The sequence below is a fragment of the Schistocerca piceifrons genome, chromosome 1 (genome assembly GCF_021461385.2).
Source record: "Schistocerca piceifrons isolate TAMUIC-IGC-003096 chromosome 1, iqSchPice1.1, whole genome shotgun sequence".
Lineage (NCBI taxonomy): Eukaryota > Metazoa > Arthropoda > Insecta > Orthoptera > Acrididae > Schistocerca > Schistocerca piceifrons.
Window position 1 is genome coordinate 870,126,489 of NC_060138.1, and position 17,334 is coordinate 870,143,822.

A 17,334-nucleotide genomic window follows, 5' to 3' on the forward strand; every position below is an offset into this window, starting at 1 on the left:
TTCTGAATACGTTATTAATTTATTTATCCTGGCAACATTATGACTGTATCATTTCATTTCAGCACATATAATTTAATTTAAAATTATAGCTACAGAAGAAAATTAGAATAGCAGAAATTAGAACAATGAATATCAGTTAGGCATGCACATTTAGACTGTGTTCTAAGCCAGCAACAAACATTAGAGAGGGAGAGAAAGTTGAATAAAGTACTACACAAGTAATGAAGAGATGGAAAAATGTGTGTCCGAGAAGTGAAAAGAGAAAGAAGTGTATCCAGGAGAAGAACTGATATTATACTTCATTGTTTGACAGAGAAAAAAGGTCATACATGCTGATTTGTGAGGGAATAGTTATCAGGATACCAAAAAGAAGTCCTTAAGTTTTTTTCTTAACAGTAGCAGAACATTGTGTAGTTGAAGTGCTGGGCAGCATTTTCAATGGGAAGAGACAGCAGTGACTAAGGAGTTTTGAAATGTTTTTCTTTTTTGGAAGGCCACATCCAGGATATTAGGTAAGCTGCATCTTGTGTCTTAAAAGTGATGAGATGAGAGATACTTAATTTTTAATGCAAAGTACTGGGGTGCATACTCAGTCCAATTTTAAATTGCTAATAATAATAATATTAATAATAATAATAATAATAACCAACAGTATCAGCTTTACAGACACTTTAGTGCAGATGATCTCTTTTTTTATATTGTTCATATGAAACTAATTACTTCACAGATGGTAATACACTGATTGCTGATCCACAACTATTCCTCTCTCATGCCATTTCACTTTTAAAATTTTATCTGCAATAATTATTTACAATTACAAAACTAATAGAGAGAGGAGAAAAGCGCACAGCCGTAAAAAAACACGGTTTTTCCTAATTCAAAAAGAAAAACAAATGCTTTCTTCAGTTATTGTCTCTGGGGTTAATGAGAACTACTCATTGTTGCTTGACAATGAACAAAGTGAGATTGGGTGTTATTGCTGGTATGAAAAAACCACCGACTCCTTTGTTAGACTGTAGAAATAGAGTGAAAGTGGCAGTAGATAGAACATTAGATACACAACACGACACAAAAGAGTACGCAACCAAACCCCAACTGTAGCCTATAGCTTTAGCAGGCTTCCTGCTCAAATTTCATTCAAGTGAAAACCAAAAGGTAAAGGCAGAGAGAACAGAGAAAGGTTCTACTCAAATTTAAGTAGCTAAATTAGGACTAGAGTCACAGAGAGTATAATAAGAGTACAGAACTGAATAAAAAATGTAACAGTTAACTTTTATTATACACCAACCACCAACAGCTGTTTAAGTATCAGCTGTGAATGTAATAGCACACAATTATTACTGGCACTACTAATTTGTTTATGGCACTAAAGCATCATAGGCAGATAATTACAACATTTCTTGAGTGTGTGAATTCTATTTGCATTGAAAGGTGAGAGCACCAGATAACACCAGCCCCACACACAAAAACGTTTATTATTTCCCTAGCAATGAGATCTTTTTGCACAGTTTTGTGCTGTAACCATCATTTCACATGTTGAATGGAGGCATCTTGTTGAGTGGAGGCACAGAAATATTGTTGCAAAGATCAGCTGTTTGTTGTGAAACATAATACCTGTCTCAATTTCATCATAACTGCTTTCAGGCAGGGCCAGTTCTAAAACATTTTTCCACATAAGCCACTTACCATTTGGCACCTCCTACCCCTCCCCCCATTCTCCCCCCCCCCCTCCCTCACACTTCCCTCACACTTTGACACATCGGTTTCTATTACTAATTTTTATATGAACCATATGCAGATATTATACTTTGGTGCCCTTCTAGCTTGGCAGTCCAAGTAACCAGTACCAATAGTGATACGTCCTGTATAGAAATCTCTCAGCTTGGCACCCCAAGCAGCAGCTTATATCATTTGGGCCTTGAACTGGCTCTGCTTCCAGGTTTACAATGTGAAAGCTAACTTTCATAGTCTAGCACTCACAGTCAATAAATGTAAAAACTAAAATAAAATATAGAAGTCTATCGAAGCACTGAAGTCAACTCCTTTCTCCACATTTACAACTGTTATTGGAATTTAGTTGACTTGTTTTGAAAATTATTACTCAAGACAGCTAGTAAGAACGTCCTGAGCTGTGTGCGCCTACACCCAAAATCATGATTGGCCAAAAGAACAATGGAACTCCATACACCTCAAACCTTGCTGTGAGTGACATTTTCCTGTTTTATTGTGTGAAATCAGGACCCACTTTTATTTTCAATGCTGGGTGAATCAGCCTGATTTTTAGAGGAATGAAAATGTAAGCCAGAAACAGAAACATATTTCAGTTGTACTACTTTATTTCTGTTTAATCATCATCGTATATAGAGCCATCATGTTCTCAAAGCTGAAAGTGATGGACATAATGTGACAGCAACAATTTACAGTGTTTTAGTACCTACCTTCAGGGGCACAATGCTTAAGACAGCTAACAGACACACATAAAAGTAAAAAGTTATGACACTAACACAGCTTTTGTAACTATTGCTTCCTTTCTCGAAGAGGAGGGAGACATAGGTTGGTAAAAGTTGTCAAAGAAGAGTGGGTCACATGGACTCCAGGGTAAGAGTGACCCAAATTCCCACTACAGGTGACTTCCTCTCATTCTGCATTCTGAGTGACCTACCATTCCTTTTCAACCTTCCTCTCTCCTCCCCATGGGAGGGACTAATAGATACATAAGCAAGGATAGTTTATCACTTTTATACCTGCAATTCTGTCTCATAACTTGTTTTTTCAAGAGATTTTTCCTTTGATACATTTAAAACACTTTCCATATTATAAACCTCATTCCTAATTTTGTCCTCAAAACTATATGGTCTCTAGGGAAGTATGACAGTGACATTTTCTTTAAGTTAACAGGATTGGTATTTGTTTCAAGTGCTGCATTTCTTCCATAATTAATATTTTTCTATCACTGAAAAGAGATTCTTTCCAATCAGACTCTCTTCCTTTCCATATGGCAGCAGTTTCCAGACACTGAGATGAAAAGGTAAATCGTAACACCTTTAGTTGCTAACAGACATTTACACATCAACATATCATTTACTCGTAGATTACTAAAGCAGATCAAAAGTATGAAGTAAATATAAGCTTTGGAACAGTTAACTAGTTGCTTATGCAGCTGATACAATCAACTAAATATATTTCCAAATTTATTTAAATGTGTAAAACTTTTCATAACAATGTTTTTCAATAAAACTCAATAAAAAGGCAAAAAATCCACTATAAAAATATAACGTCTGGAAATACAAGAAAATGCTTTAGAAACTTGATTAGAAAAAAGTGGAAGAAACAAAGATGCAGATATAAGCTATAAAAAGAGGACCACAAATTTTTAAATGTTACCTTATTGGAAAAATGTGTGTTTAGCAAAGTAAATACACCACCTTTACTGACAAAACAGTTGACTGACACAGTTTCAGTACATTTCATGATGACAATAAAAAACATTCAATTTTGTTGAGATAAAAAGAGCAGTCCAACTATTCCCATAGACAGTATACAATTAGTTTTCATCATGATGACAATTGCTAATGACAGGGAACAAGAGGGTGGTCAGTATTTTCTAATTCATGGATCACACTTGCTTTGCTTCTTAGCTGATTTCCTGCTGAATTTTTGTTTCGTTTGAAATAATATAGGTAAGTAGCAACTATTCACTGTAGCTACAAAACTGTTGCCCTGCTTTCTTTTGTACAATATGGCTTTGCAGCAAATTTTATTACAATAAATTGAGTCTGTGTAAGCACAAATAAAGCATAGGAGCATCAAATGCTTCTTTTGGTTAATGTATACCTTAACACATTCCACATCCCTGAAAGTTCTCCTCCTGAGAAGAATCCAAGAAATATTTGTTATAAAGACTCTAGCATACGACCATTAACATTAGGACTATAGCCCCAGCAACACATTCCAGGAGTCAAGCTCCAAGCTCCCATAATCTGGCTGTCTAACTTATCTATGCAAAATCTTGGACATTTATTGTACCAACACCAATCTAAAAAAGATCCAAAAAACCACTGAAGAAGGTTTAGTAATTTTCACCAGTTTGTATATTAAGAAATTCATATCAAATTTAAACCAGTGAATTCCTATTTCAAGTTTAAGCAGGTCAAGTTTCTTTCATTTCTTATCTACATATACCACCTGTAACTCCTATTCTGTACTTTCCATGGGATGACTAGTCTCATATATTCAGCTACCACTGGTCTGCTGAAGTGGCCCATTCTAAAACCATCTGCATGCTCCCTACATCTTGTCCAAAATTTCCAACATGATTGTCCTCTATATTTTTCACTTCACATGATTCACATTGTATTTTGTAAACAACAACCTGTACAAATTTACTTCTCCTGTTGCCAACTTCATGTTCTGAACTATTTCTTATATGGCTGAGAAATGTTTGAGCTCCTGTGAAATTTTTGCAAAATATGGTATAGTGGCGATCTTCTTTCCCTTGCTATTTCTGCTTCTTCTTGGTCCTATTGGTAAGATGTTTTACCATCTTCACATTGTACCCATTATTTATTGCTATCAGTCTAATAATATTTAGGTCATTTACCCTATCTGCTGCACTCACTGGAACAGTGCTGACTATTTGTTCAGCTTCTAAATGCTGCTGCTTTACAAATTTTTGGGTGATGGGACTGGTTGGGAAACATAAAACCTGTTTCACTTCTTTCTTCAATGGTTTTTTGGATCTTTTTAAAGGTTGGCATCAGCATGATAAATGTGAATGAATTTGGTAAGATGACACTCCACATGCTTTATAATATTTTTGGAATGTCATGGAATGGCTGATAGCTCACTACCACTTTTATTTTCATTGTGGTGACAAGTTCAAAACAGTTCAACATAAGCAATTTGGTGTTTTCAGCTATACTTCACATTAATCTTTATTTATACGCAACAGAGGAAACCATTTTCATGAACTGAATCCTGAGTTCCTCAGATACTAAATCCCTCAGATGTTTTCACATTTTATTGCATTGTGCATTATGTGGAAGATTTTCTAAGTTTCATTGTTTCCTATTATGGATAAATGTTTCACTATAATCAATTCACTTATTTCTGAGCAATGGAGATACCTGTAAAAACCAATACACATGTTGCAAGATGCACTGTGGTAGGGGTATGTCTCAAATGTTGAGAACACAAGTCAGAGACATAAAGCAGATGAAGTATTGACAATAACAAAGAACATTAAACATCTGATTCTTCAGTAGGGCCTATGCTACATGTACTGCCTATTACTGAATCTTTGAGGTAAGTAGTGTTACTAGTAACACAATCGTTGAGTTTGATGCACTGAATACGACTGGTTTATGTGGTTTTATCTTTTTTTATGATGAAAGGGCCAAGTCAAGACACACTAAGAACTGTGCACAATCAGTGAAACAGAGTATTTCAAATTATTCTGACCACATTAGCTGAGAGGATACTGACAAGTCTCTCCAAGACACAAAAGAGTTCTCCTTTGTTAAAATACAGCACACTCAGCTGACACACCCACTACAACCATGTAAGGGGAATGATAAATCTGAATTACTATGGATATTTTTGTGTGTTACAGTTAACATGTATTTTTCCTCCCTATAAAGTGTATTTATGGTGAATTTACTTTGAAGTTCCCCAGTAAAAAGCTCTTAAACAATTTTATGCAGTTCTTCTGGAGATAATAAAGTTGTTCCAACATCCACTTATGTAAACTGTCTTTGATTACATATTAACTGACAAACCAATCACACTAGGCCTGTTTGTTCTCTTCTGTGCACATTTGGTATGAGTAAAATGCTTTGGGATAATATGGATTCTAGTCACTTCACTAATAAATTTCGCATCTGCTTATACATCTACATGGCTACTCTGCAAATCACACTTAAGTCTCTGGCAGAGGGATCATAGAACCACCTTCACACTAATTCTCTATTATTACACTCTCCATCAGTGGGCTGAAAAACACACACCTAAATCTTTCCATGTGAGCTCTGATTGCCCTTATTTTATTATGATGATCATTTCTCCCTATGTAGGTTGGAGTCAACAAAATAGTTTCATTCTGAGGAGAAAGTTGGTGATTGAAATTTCGTGAGAAGATCCTGCCACAATGGGGAAACTCCTTTATTTTAATGATGTACATCCAAAATCCTGTATCATGTCCATTACACACTCTCCCCTGTTTCCTGATAATACAAACTGTGCTGCCCTTCTCTGAACTTTTTTGGTATTCTCCATTAATCTTATCTGGTATGGATCCCACACTGTACAGCACTACGCCAAGCGAGGATGGACAAGCACAGTATAGGCAGTCTCTTCAGTAGAGCTGCCTATGTGTACTGCCAACAAAACACAGTCTTTGATTCGCCTTCCCAACAATTTGTATGTGTTATTTCGAACTTAAGTTGTTTGTAACCGTCATTCCTAGGTATTTAGTTGAATTTACAGCCTTTAGGTTTGATTGATTTATTGTGTAACCAAAGTTTTATGGATTCCTTTTAGCACTCATGTTGATGACCTCACACTTTTCATTATTCAAGATCAAGTGTCAATTTTTGCACTATTCAAACTAAATCGTTTTGCAATTTGTTTTGATCTTCTAATGACTTTACTGCATGATAAACATCAGCATCATCTGCAAATAACCAGAAACAGCTGCTTAGTTTGTCTCCTAAATCTTTTATAAAGATAAGAAACAGTAGGCGATCCATAACACTACCCTGGGGGATGCCAGTAATCCCTTCTGTTTTCTCAATGACTTCCATCAATCATTACAAATTGTGACCTCTCTGACAGGAAATCACAAATCCAGTCACATAACTGAGACAATATTCTATAAGAACACAATTTGATCACAAGTCATTTGTGAGGAACAGTGTCAAAAGCCTTCTGGAAATCTAGAAATACAGGGTCAATATGAAATCCCTTCTTGATAGCTTTAAGTCTAATGAGTGAACATTCATATTCAACTTAATAAATAATTTAATATGGTTATAGCAATTTAACCCACAACAGAAGTGGCAAAAAAAGTATAAAGCTCTTCCTCTATTGAGAGCAAAGACAGTACGGAGAGTAGTGGAGTAATGGCGTCAACTGCACACTAGCACATTCATGCTTAAGGGTAATAGAACAGTAACTAAAGATTGGTTGCCTTTAATACATCATGTTAAGATTCTTGAAAGAATCTATTAGTAGTGGTTCAAGATGGGTGGTTAAGATATCTTGTTACAGTATGTGTCCATCAGAACACTAACATTTTTAGAAGGTACTGGAACAAGATATTTTTAAACATCAGTCACAGCACAAATGTTGTCAGATGTGGTTTCTTCCTCTCCATACAAGCAAAAGAAGCTATTTATTGTTATCATTCTTGAGTCCCAGGAGGATTGTGCCTAATGTTTAGCACTCTTGAGACTGTCCATAAGAAATCAAAATGTGGTAATTCCACAAGAATTGTTTGACATGCAGCACTGTATAAGAAGATAGGAAGGTACATATTCAAAAGGCCAAAACTTTGCAATACTTGTTCAAAGATGTCTAAGTTGTCCTTGCACAATGAAGTTTCCACCTTTGTGCACATTATCAGCTTAAATGTGATAAATATGTTTTCTGTAATTGCTTCTTTTTACACTGTTTCAACAACAGTTCCCTCAATGTGCAGGATGGTTCCATTATTCCATTCAGCATTGAAGATAATTTACATCCCATAGAGTCATTATCTCAGAAGTAGTTATTAGTCATGCTTGGAATCTTGTTCATTATGCAGACACAAGACACTTCATTTAACTGTCAGTCACTCTTAATTAACAGCTGAGAGGTCACTTTTAATTGTGGTGTGAAAGCAAGAACTCTACAAGTGTGAGATATTCTTCATTTCAACACTGTCTCCATAAATCTCCTTCCATGAATGAGAAGTTAATATAATCTGAATAAGGATGAGGAAATAGTTTTCATAACTGAGAAGACCCTGATGGAAGATTCCCCTGGCAGATAAGGCACAAAAAGTTAGCTGAGAACAAATAACATATGTACAGTCCCCACAACATCCTCAAACATGAGCTTCATGCAGGAGTATTGGAGCCTCTAATGGGCTACGTACTGTTAGCTGCCAACAGTCTGAGCACACGCATGCGTTGAACGAGGGGTGGAATGGTTGTGCTGGACCACAAAGCTGTTGCTGAAACCAAGATAACATATTCTACTGAGCATACATAAATAATAAAAACAAAATGATTATGACCCTCAGACCTGATAAGCACTGCTCCTCCATACTGCTCATCCACACAATTAAGACTGAAAGAATATCAGAGTTGAGGAAGATTCAACATGGAAGCACTGATTAAAAAAAAAACTGTCAATCTTATTTTAGGTCTAATGCCTTTGTTCAAACTAAATCTTTTCTGTGTCATTTTCTACTCAGCCAATAAATGTACACAAATACTGATCACAAATCAGTGGCATTATATGCTATATTGTGGAAACTGAATAAGTAATACATTTCTGTATGTTTAGTCTGCATTATATTTTCCTTGTATCTTTTGTACAAGTAATTTTTCAGTGTCTTTAACACAATATGGCTTTAAATATTTTTTTCCATGAGCCATGCTAAGGCACGAAAATTTAAATGGAACATGGTCAGTTAGCAAAGTTCTAACGCCAAGAGGTTTTCTGAAAGAAAGGGGTCAATACTCGCAAAATCACTTTGGGAAAGGAATGTTCTGTATAATGTTATGAATAGTATTTACATACCAAACATTACCTTTTCCTGTTTTCCATGTACTACTAAGGTACTGAAATACTCCCTGCTGACATTCTCAGTTGTCACTCGCATAAAATGTGTATTAATTATTCTTATGGACAGTGTTAGTCTTCCAGCCATTTCTATTTTTAGTTAACTTCATTCATTGTACATATTCTGCTATGGATTTTCTCATACTCTGCTATATATGGAATTAAAGCTTTATTTTAAACCCCCTTAAAATTAAATTAAATTTGTATTATGTGCACGGAAATGTGGCAAAAGTGAATATAAATACTTATGTCAATGTAATTTAGGCATGAAGTGAATTCAGAAATGACAGCAGTGAAATATTTCCTGCTACTTGGCTCAGTTAATGACATAATAATGGTACAATACTTTCCCTGTCACTGTGGCAGAGACCCCATTCCAGAAGTCCTGCAGGATCTCCAGTCTCTCCTAAAATCCTTAGGTCCATCCCAGAACCTCTCCCCAGAGTCTCTTTCTCCTCACCGCTACTACTCCACACATTCCTGCCTTCTACATGCCTCCTAATGTCCATAAATCCAACCACCCAAAACACCCCATTGTGGCCAGTTACTACACCCCCACTGAGAGAATCTTCGACCTATCTATGTAGCAACCTATCCTCTTATATAAAAGATACCAATCATTTCCTCCACCGACTCTTCACAGTTTCTGTTCCTTTACCACATGCTGCCCTGCTCATCACTACTGATGCCACCTCCCTTTACACTAACATTCCTAATGCTCATGGCCTAGCCCATATTTAACACTATCTTCCCCAATGCCTGATGGATTCCAAACCTACAACCTCCTTCCTGGTCACTACGACTAACTACATCCTCACTCAAATTACTTCTCCTTTGAAGGCATCAAATCCTAACAAACTCAGGGTAAGGCAATGGGCACCTGCATGGCACCATCCTATTCATGGGCCATCTAGAGGAATTCTTCGCAACCACCCAGAATCCCAAACCTGTCACCTGATGACATCTTTGTGGTCTGGATAGGGTGAGGGCACCTATCCACAATCCTCCTGAACCTTCTCACATTCTTCCCCATTCACTACACCTGGTCCTCCTCAACCCAACAAGCCACCTTCCTCGATGTTGACCTCCACCTCAAAGATTGCTCAGTACCTCCATCCATATCAAATGTATCAACCACCAACAATACCTCCTCTTCAACAGCTGCCATCCATTCCATATCAATGAGTCCCTTCCACATAGCCTAGCCACCCATGCCATAGCATCTGCAGTGTCAAGCATTCCCTCTTTAAATATACCAAATGTCTCACTGAGACATTCATTCACAGACCCTCCTAACCTTGTAAAGAACATATTTCCTGTGCCTTATCTCCCCAGTCACCTCCCACCTCCCATAGTCCCACTGTATGGGCATAAGGAGTATTCCTCTCATGATTCAGTGCCACCCAGGACTGGAGCAACTGAATCACATTTTCCGATATGGTTTCAACTACTTCTCATCACACCCTGAAAAGAGGAATATCATACCCAATAGCCTCTCATCCCTCCCACAATGATACTCCACCACCTACCAAACCTACACAATCTAATTGTCCATCCCTTCAGAGCCCCTGTTCTCAATACCTGGTCTCATGCCTCATATCTCTGTAACAGACCTAAAAGCAAGATCTGTCCCATTCCTCCTCCCATTACCACCTACTCCAGTTTGGTCACAAGCATCACCTCCCCATCAAAGGCAGGGTTGCCTGTGAAACCAGTCATGTGATCTACAAGCTAAGCTGCAACCACTGTGCTTTGTTCTACATGGGCATGACTACCAACAACCTGTCTGTCTGGAGGAATGGCCACCAACAAACTGTGACCAAGGAACACCTGGAACACCCAGTTTCTGAGCATGCTGCCCAACACAACATTCTTCAATTTAATGACTACTTTGCATCCAGTGCCATCTGGATCCTTCCTACCAACACCAGCTTTTCTGAATTGCGCGGGTAGGAACTCTCACTGCAATATATCGTATGTTTCCATAATCCTCCTGGCCTCAACCTTTGTTAGCCATTTCCTTCACACACTTATCTTGTCCCCTGTTCCCCCTCCATTGCCTTCTGTTCCACAAGTGCACCCATAGTCTGTTTACTTCTCTCCTTTACTGACTCCCTCCCCCTCCCCCCACCTGCCCTCCATCTAAACTACCAACTACACCTGGCTGCCCTAACCTCTCTCCATCTCACTGCTGTATGCTGCCACAACAGCAGTTTTCCATCCTCCAACCATACCCTGCTCTCCCTCCCCCTCCCTTCCCCAGCCACCTTCTTACCCCCGTAATCAAGACGGTTTCTGTCACCACGCACAGTTGTTTGCAGTCTGGCCTTAGCAGACAGAGTCAGTAATCATTGGTGTGTGAGCTGCATTTGTGTGAATTTTTTATTTTTGTGTATGTTATCTATTTCCGAAGAAGACCCTGTGGCCAAAAGCTTACATGTTTAGTAGTCCTTTTGTTGTGCCTGTCTACGACTCAACCTCTCTGCTATATGGTGAGTAGCAATACATCATTATTCCATCCTGGATTTTCCTTTGTTTTACTTATTTATTTTGTCCTTCATTTCCATAATATGTGTTGGAGTTTTAAAACCTCCAACATTAGGTGGACTTATTTGGATTAATATGGCATGTACTTGTTGTGTCAAAATTTAGAAGTGATTTGTGTTGTCATTGACACAGGCTCGTTCCTTTCCCAGTTGTGTTAAATCATATACACCATCATACTTTAGAAACAGTAAGCGAATGAGGATTATAAAGTATGATAGTGTATGTGATCTAAAAAGACATGGAAAACAGCCTGTGACAACTTGAGACAGTGCTACAGATTACTCCAAAGTCTTCACACTAAACATACATGCCATATTCAAACCTCTAAATCAAATTATGGAAATAGACAATTAATGACCAGGAACAGTAAAGGAGCTGTTTCATTCAAATTGGAGAATAGCTCTTTTATTGGTTTGTTGATAAGTGATGGAGCTTATTCTACTTGAATGTCACCATACATATGAAATATATTGGAGACAGATGCACTTGCTGTTGTTTCATTAGATAATGGGGATACAATGAAGATGTAAGCTAGAGTAGGAACAGCCCTTCTCATTGCACCACTCATTAGATCTACCACTCATTCTAAATGCACATGTCTGTGTAGCACAGGAAGAATGGTTACTTAAATGCTGATGTGCACACAGTAATTAGTCTAATCTTGTGTTTTTAAGCAGTGGTCTTGGGAGCATATTCCCAGACTGCTCATTTAATCATTGTTCTCTAAGCTTTTAAAGTATACTTTCTGGCAATAGTTGGCTTCTACCTTCAAATGTCTGCCAGTTAAGGTCTTTCAGTATCTCTGTGATGTTCACGTGTGGGTCAAGCAACCGTATGTGCTGCCCTTTCTAATTGGTATGGGTCAAACAGGCATTTTGTAAGTAATCTCTGCATTTTTCCAGTACCCTTCCAATGAAGTGTAGACTGCCACTGCTTTACCTATACTGGTAACTGTGTATTGGTCATTCCATTTCATATCTCCACAAATTGTTACAAATGGGTTTTGCCAACTGTGGCAGTCGTGGTAGTCATAGGATACAAAATATTATTATTATTATTATTATTGTTGTTGTTGTTGTTGTTTATAAACTTCACAATGTTACATTTCTGAACATCTGAAGTGAGCTGCTTATGTTTGCACCGCTTTCAAATCTATTTATGATCCAAGTGAATATTTGTGCAGGTTTTTTTTAAGGAAATAAATAATTGCATCATCTGTGGAAAAAGAGTGAGGTTATTCTCAGTTTTGTCTTCCATGTCATTAATATCATGTACCTTTCTGCACTAGGTGCCTTAAATGTACTCCATTATGCCATTTCTTATTTGTTTGTTTATTGCAAGTTACTTAAAGCTCAGTTATGCTGGCATTCGTCACTGGCAATTGTCAGTATTCAACCAAGTATTATATAGAGCCATTGGTTCACCAAAATGATGTAAATTTGAGACTGATTTGTAAATACTGCAATGCTTCACATTCATTACACCATTAGCTCGATGGCAAAACCATTTTTGAGGTCTATGTATTAATATATTCACTTTTTATGCATATATTGATGGAATTAGTGGCAGTTGCAGAACGTATTTCTTTTTATGGTAAAAAGCATAGCTTGCTTAAGATTTATCATTCAAAATGCAAGTAACGTATCTTGTTGCAACAAAAAGTGAAAGCAGTAAAGATTTTTCTTTGCTACTATTATACTGAAGCTGAGACAAGAACAGAGCACATCTGCACTGTTATGTGGATTGTTATTACAGGTTGTACACCAAATATTCTGCAGCAAAGGTTCTCACAAGCTAATGAAATGCTTCTGTGGTTACAAAAATGCACGTTCGTCTTGAGCCATGTGTACACTTTAGTAAAAAGTGTACTATGTGCTGCCACTAATAACCCAACGATAATAAAATATTTCTCTGTCTATGTAGATTAACATCTGAGAGAAATGTAACTACCGACATGAATTCATTATTTACATTAGTTTATCAGCTGCAGATAAATAGCTTAAGGAAATGGTCATAGGGGTACATCACTGACTATGAACTGGTTCTGTTTCATTGTGCTACTGACCTACTGATAACATACTTGTCAGAGTAAGAGCTGTACACATAGCCTTGCTGTCATGCAGATGGCATTCTGACAGTTGAATTGCTTTTGCACCACCCAGTTCTTTATAACCATCAAACCAAGAATGACTATCATTAACCACCACATACGCTACAATGCAGATTGTTGCTAATAACCTGTACACTTTCCTTAAATTTCACTTATACCTCTCTGAAGAAACGAAAAAAAAAGGGCTTTGCACAGATTTCCATGATGGGCATGTCTTTAGAAACCAGGAACTACTTGAAAATGTGTGATGCAAAAGAAATGTAAATGACTACACAACATAGGAAAGACTGATGAAGGCAATAGGCAATGGTGACTTAATTAGCAATAGCATCATTGAATTTATGGCAGTAGATTTAGTTTCAGGAAAGAAATTTCTGGCATACTCTGTCATCTCACTCAGTTGCATACCAATGAAAAACAAACAAAAAGAGTTTACGTGGAACAATGCTGAATGAAGGGCTTCTTTGACTGAAAATAAGGTTGAATTGTCATCAAATTTTGTTAGAACACTCGCATCACAAGCAGCTAAAACAGCTTGCTCCTCTCATTTTATTGTTCAGCAGATTGATATACACATTAATGTCACCACCTGTCAAAAGCCAGAATAACCACCCTTTGCAGTACGGACTGCTGCGAGACATGCGGAAAGAGAGTCAATGAGGTTCTGGAAGACACCGACAAGGATTCAGAGCCATGCCGACTCCAATTTTGTGGCCAGCTGTGATTGCCGTCTCTGTTAAGAATCCATGGTGTGAACAGCTCGATCGAGGTGGTCCCACGGACTCTCAACTGAGAGAATCTGGGGCGTTTGGTGGCCACGGATGTATGGTAAACCCATCCTGGTGCTCTCTGAGCTATGTGCATACACTGCAAGTAGTGTGACACACTGCATTGTTCTGCTGGTGGATGCCAATGCACTGAGGAAAAGCAAATTGCATGTGGGGATGGATATGGTCCCCAAGGATAGAGGCATACTCGTGTTCATCTACTGTGCTTCCCAGAATGACAATATACCCCAGGGAATACCACAAAAACATTCACCTGACCATAATGTTTTTGCAGGGTGTTTAATTTAAGACACTTCACACCATATAGGCCAATGCCCATCTGTCCAAAGGAGCACAAAACATCATGCCATGCATGGTATAGTTTAAACATGCCAGAATGCAAATTTAGCCATTTCAGAAAATCTTCCACCCTTGGCCCAAAAGCCTGGATTTGTGAAGGAATTGTTCTGCAGAAATTAGCATCAACACATCACATCTGCCCTGAAACATTTGTCAAGGTCAGGCTACTGCTTTATCATTTGTAGTCTGTCTCGCACATGTAGAGGCAGGATCGAGTACAAATAGCATCACCATAGAAATTTTAAATTTTGTATTGTGTGATGATGGTATGATACTGAGCAATGACTCTAAGAATCACTGCACTGTCTAGTCATATTAATGTGGCAGCTGCCAAAAGCTCAACACACACCACCTGCAGTGTGGACCACTGTGAGATGTGCAGGAAGAATATGAATGAGATTCTGGAAGGTACCAACAAAGATGTGGAGGCATGCCAACTCCAATGCCGTGGCCAGCTGAAATAGATTTCTTGGTTGAGAATGCAAGGTGCAAACAGCCTGATTGATGTGGTCCCATGGATTCTCCACTGGTTCAAATCCTGGGAGTTTGGTGGACAGGGGAGTACAGTAAACCCATTCCAGTGCTCTTCAAACCACACATGTACACTGTGAGCTGTGCAACACATTGCATTGTCTCGCTGGTTGATTGCATCATGCCAAGGGGGGAAAAAAAACTGCATGTAAGGGAGGATATGGTCGCCAAGGATAGTTGCATACTTGCGTTGATCCACTGCGCCTTCCAAGATGACACTATCACCCAGAGAATGCCACAAAAACATTCTCCAGCCTATAATGCTCCCTCCTCCAGCCTAGATCACTCTGGCCACTGTTGGAAGGTGTTTGCCCACAGAGCAAGTTTTGGATAGCCCATTTCGCCATGCATGGTACACTTTAACCATGCCAGCAAGCAAATGGTTTACAACCTTAGTTGTTTCTAAAATGCTTACCCTCCTGACCTGAAGGCCAATTACCATGCTCTTTTGGACATTAGAAAAACCGCTCTGTTTCTGCATTACAACAAGGAATGCACAGTTTTCCTCATCCTTCGACACATTTTATACACTTTCCACTGCTATTGCTGTCACCTACTGTCTGTGAATGGTTATTGCATGTTGACGTCAAACATAGGTGGTGGTTACATTAATGTAACTGAGTGGGGCAGCACAGTCACTAGCACACCAGGCTCGCTATTAGGAGGATGGCAGTTCAAACCCGCGTTTACCCATTCTGATTTAGGTTTCCATGATTTTGCTACATCACTTACGGCAAATGCCGGATGATTCCTTTGAAAGGGTATGGCCACTTTCCTTCCCCATCCTTCCTTACCCCAGATTGTGCTCTGTCTCTAATGGCCTAATTTTCAACACTAATCCACTCCTGTCACATTAATGTGGCTAGACAGTGCAGTTTCCATAGCAATTAATCACACCAAATATTAGTTACAATCATTCATTTAGTTTCTCACTGTGGAAGTTAAATATTTCACAGTACTCACATTATTATCAATACTATATACTTTAATTGTTTCTGCTAGATACTTGTAGGTAGAGTTGGTATAGCTGCCCACCAATAAGTTCTCCTAGCTCATCTTAAATGGTTCAATTCTTTTTTTTGGAGGGGTGGGGGGTGTTAGCCCATCGAGTGGTTTCATGTGGCCTGCCACGACTTCCTCATGTGCCACCCACGTAAGAATAGCACATGCACAACGTCCTCAATTATTTGCTGAATTTATTCCAATCTCTGTCTTCTGCAATTTTTACCCTCTACAACTCCCTCTAGTATATGGAGCTTACTGATCTCTCATCCTGTCCCTCTTCACTGTGACATGTTTTAATATATTTCTTTTCTCGCCAATTCTGCAAGGCTCAAACTCACCATATTTTATAAGTTCACTGAATTTGTAATGTCCTTCTATAGCACTACATTTCAAATGCACAGACTCTCTTCTTTACTGGTTTCCCACAATCCTGATTAACTTCTATACAATGCTGGGCTCCAGATATACATTCTCAGAAATTTCATCCTCAAATTAAGGCTAATATTTGACTTTAAATGCGGACATTTTATGTTGAGCTTTACGGTGACTTTTATTAATATCGAATGATAGAAGAAGTTTACTGTTACTAGTTACTGTTTAGTATATTTCCATGACATGTTTCAAAGGTTTAAACTCCCATCATTTTCTGGAATTATGGGTGTACTACAACCCTTAAGACGTGTTACGACTTAGTAGAGAAACGAAAAACTATTTTAGGAGGTGGCTCTTTGACTAAAATTGAACATATATACTCAAATAAAGGAACTAAAAGAGAATACCTACAGTGGTCACAGTCTCCTTTCTCCATTGTAGAAAAGCTCCTTTCTCCATCGTAGAACATCACCTGCATACTTACACACTACGGCTATGCAAAAAAACATGACATAGTAAAAGCTAATACGTGCAAAGATCATGAACAAAAACAAACAATTTCAAAGTACAAAGACATATAGCAAAACAAAACCATTTTTCCGGAGTAAGTCTTACAGTACAGTGGCCAACAGTGGCAAAATTACACTTAAATAACAATTTAGACTGTCAATATAATTCTTCTATGTTCGGGACAACATTGTCAACTATAAAATTCCAATTCCAACGTTTCAGTGCCTATTATAAGACGCCTTCCTCAGGGTGTCTTGCAATAGCCACCGAAACACCAGAATTTTATAGATGACAATGCGGTCCCAA

At 38.2% G+C, this 17,334-nt stretch overlaps 1 protein-coding gene across 3 annotated transcripts in view; it reads right to left on the reverse strand.

The window, feature by feature from the left end:
• LOC124716191 (transcriptional coactivator YAP1) overlaps positions 1 to 17,334 on the reverse strand; it is a 355,960-nt gene that overhangs the window by 33,749 nt on the left and 304,877 nt on the right. The window contains exon 4 of one of the 3 annotated variants that reach the window (XM_047243153.1): positions 8,135 to 8,212. The exons of the other annotated variants lie outside the window; for them this stretch is intronic. Coding sequence (XP_047099109.1) covers positions 8,135 to 8,212 — 78 coding nt within the window. The remainder of the gene's footprint in view (positions 1 to 8,134; positions 8,213 to 17,334) is intronic. 3 annotated transcript variants of the gene reach the window in all.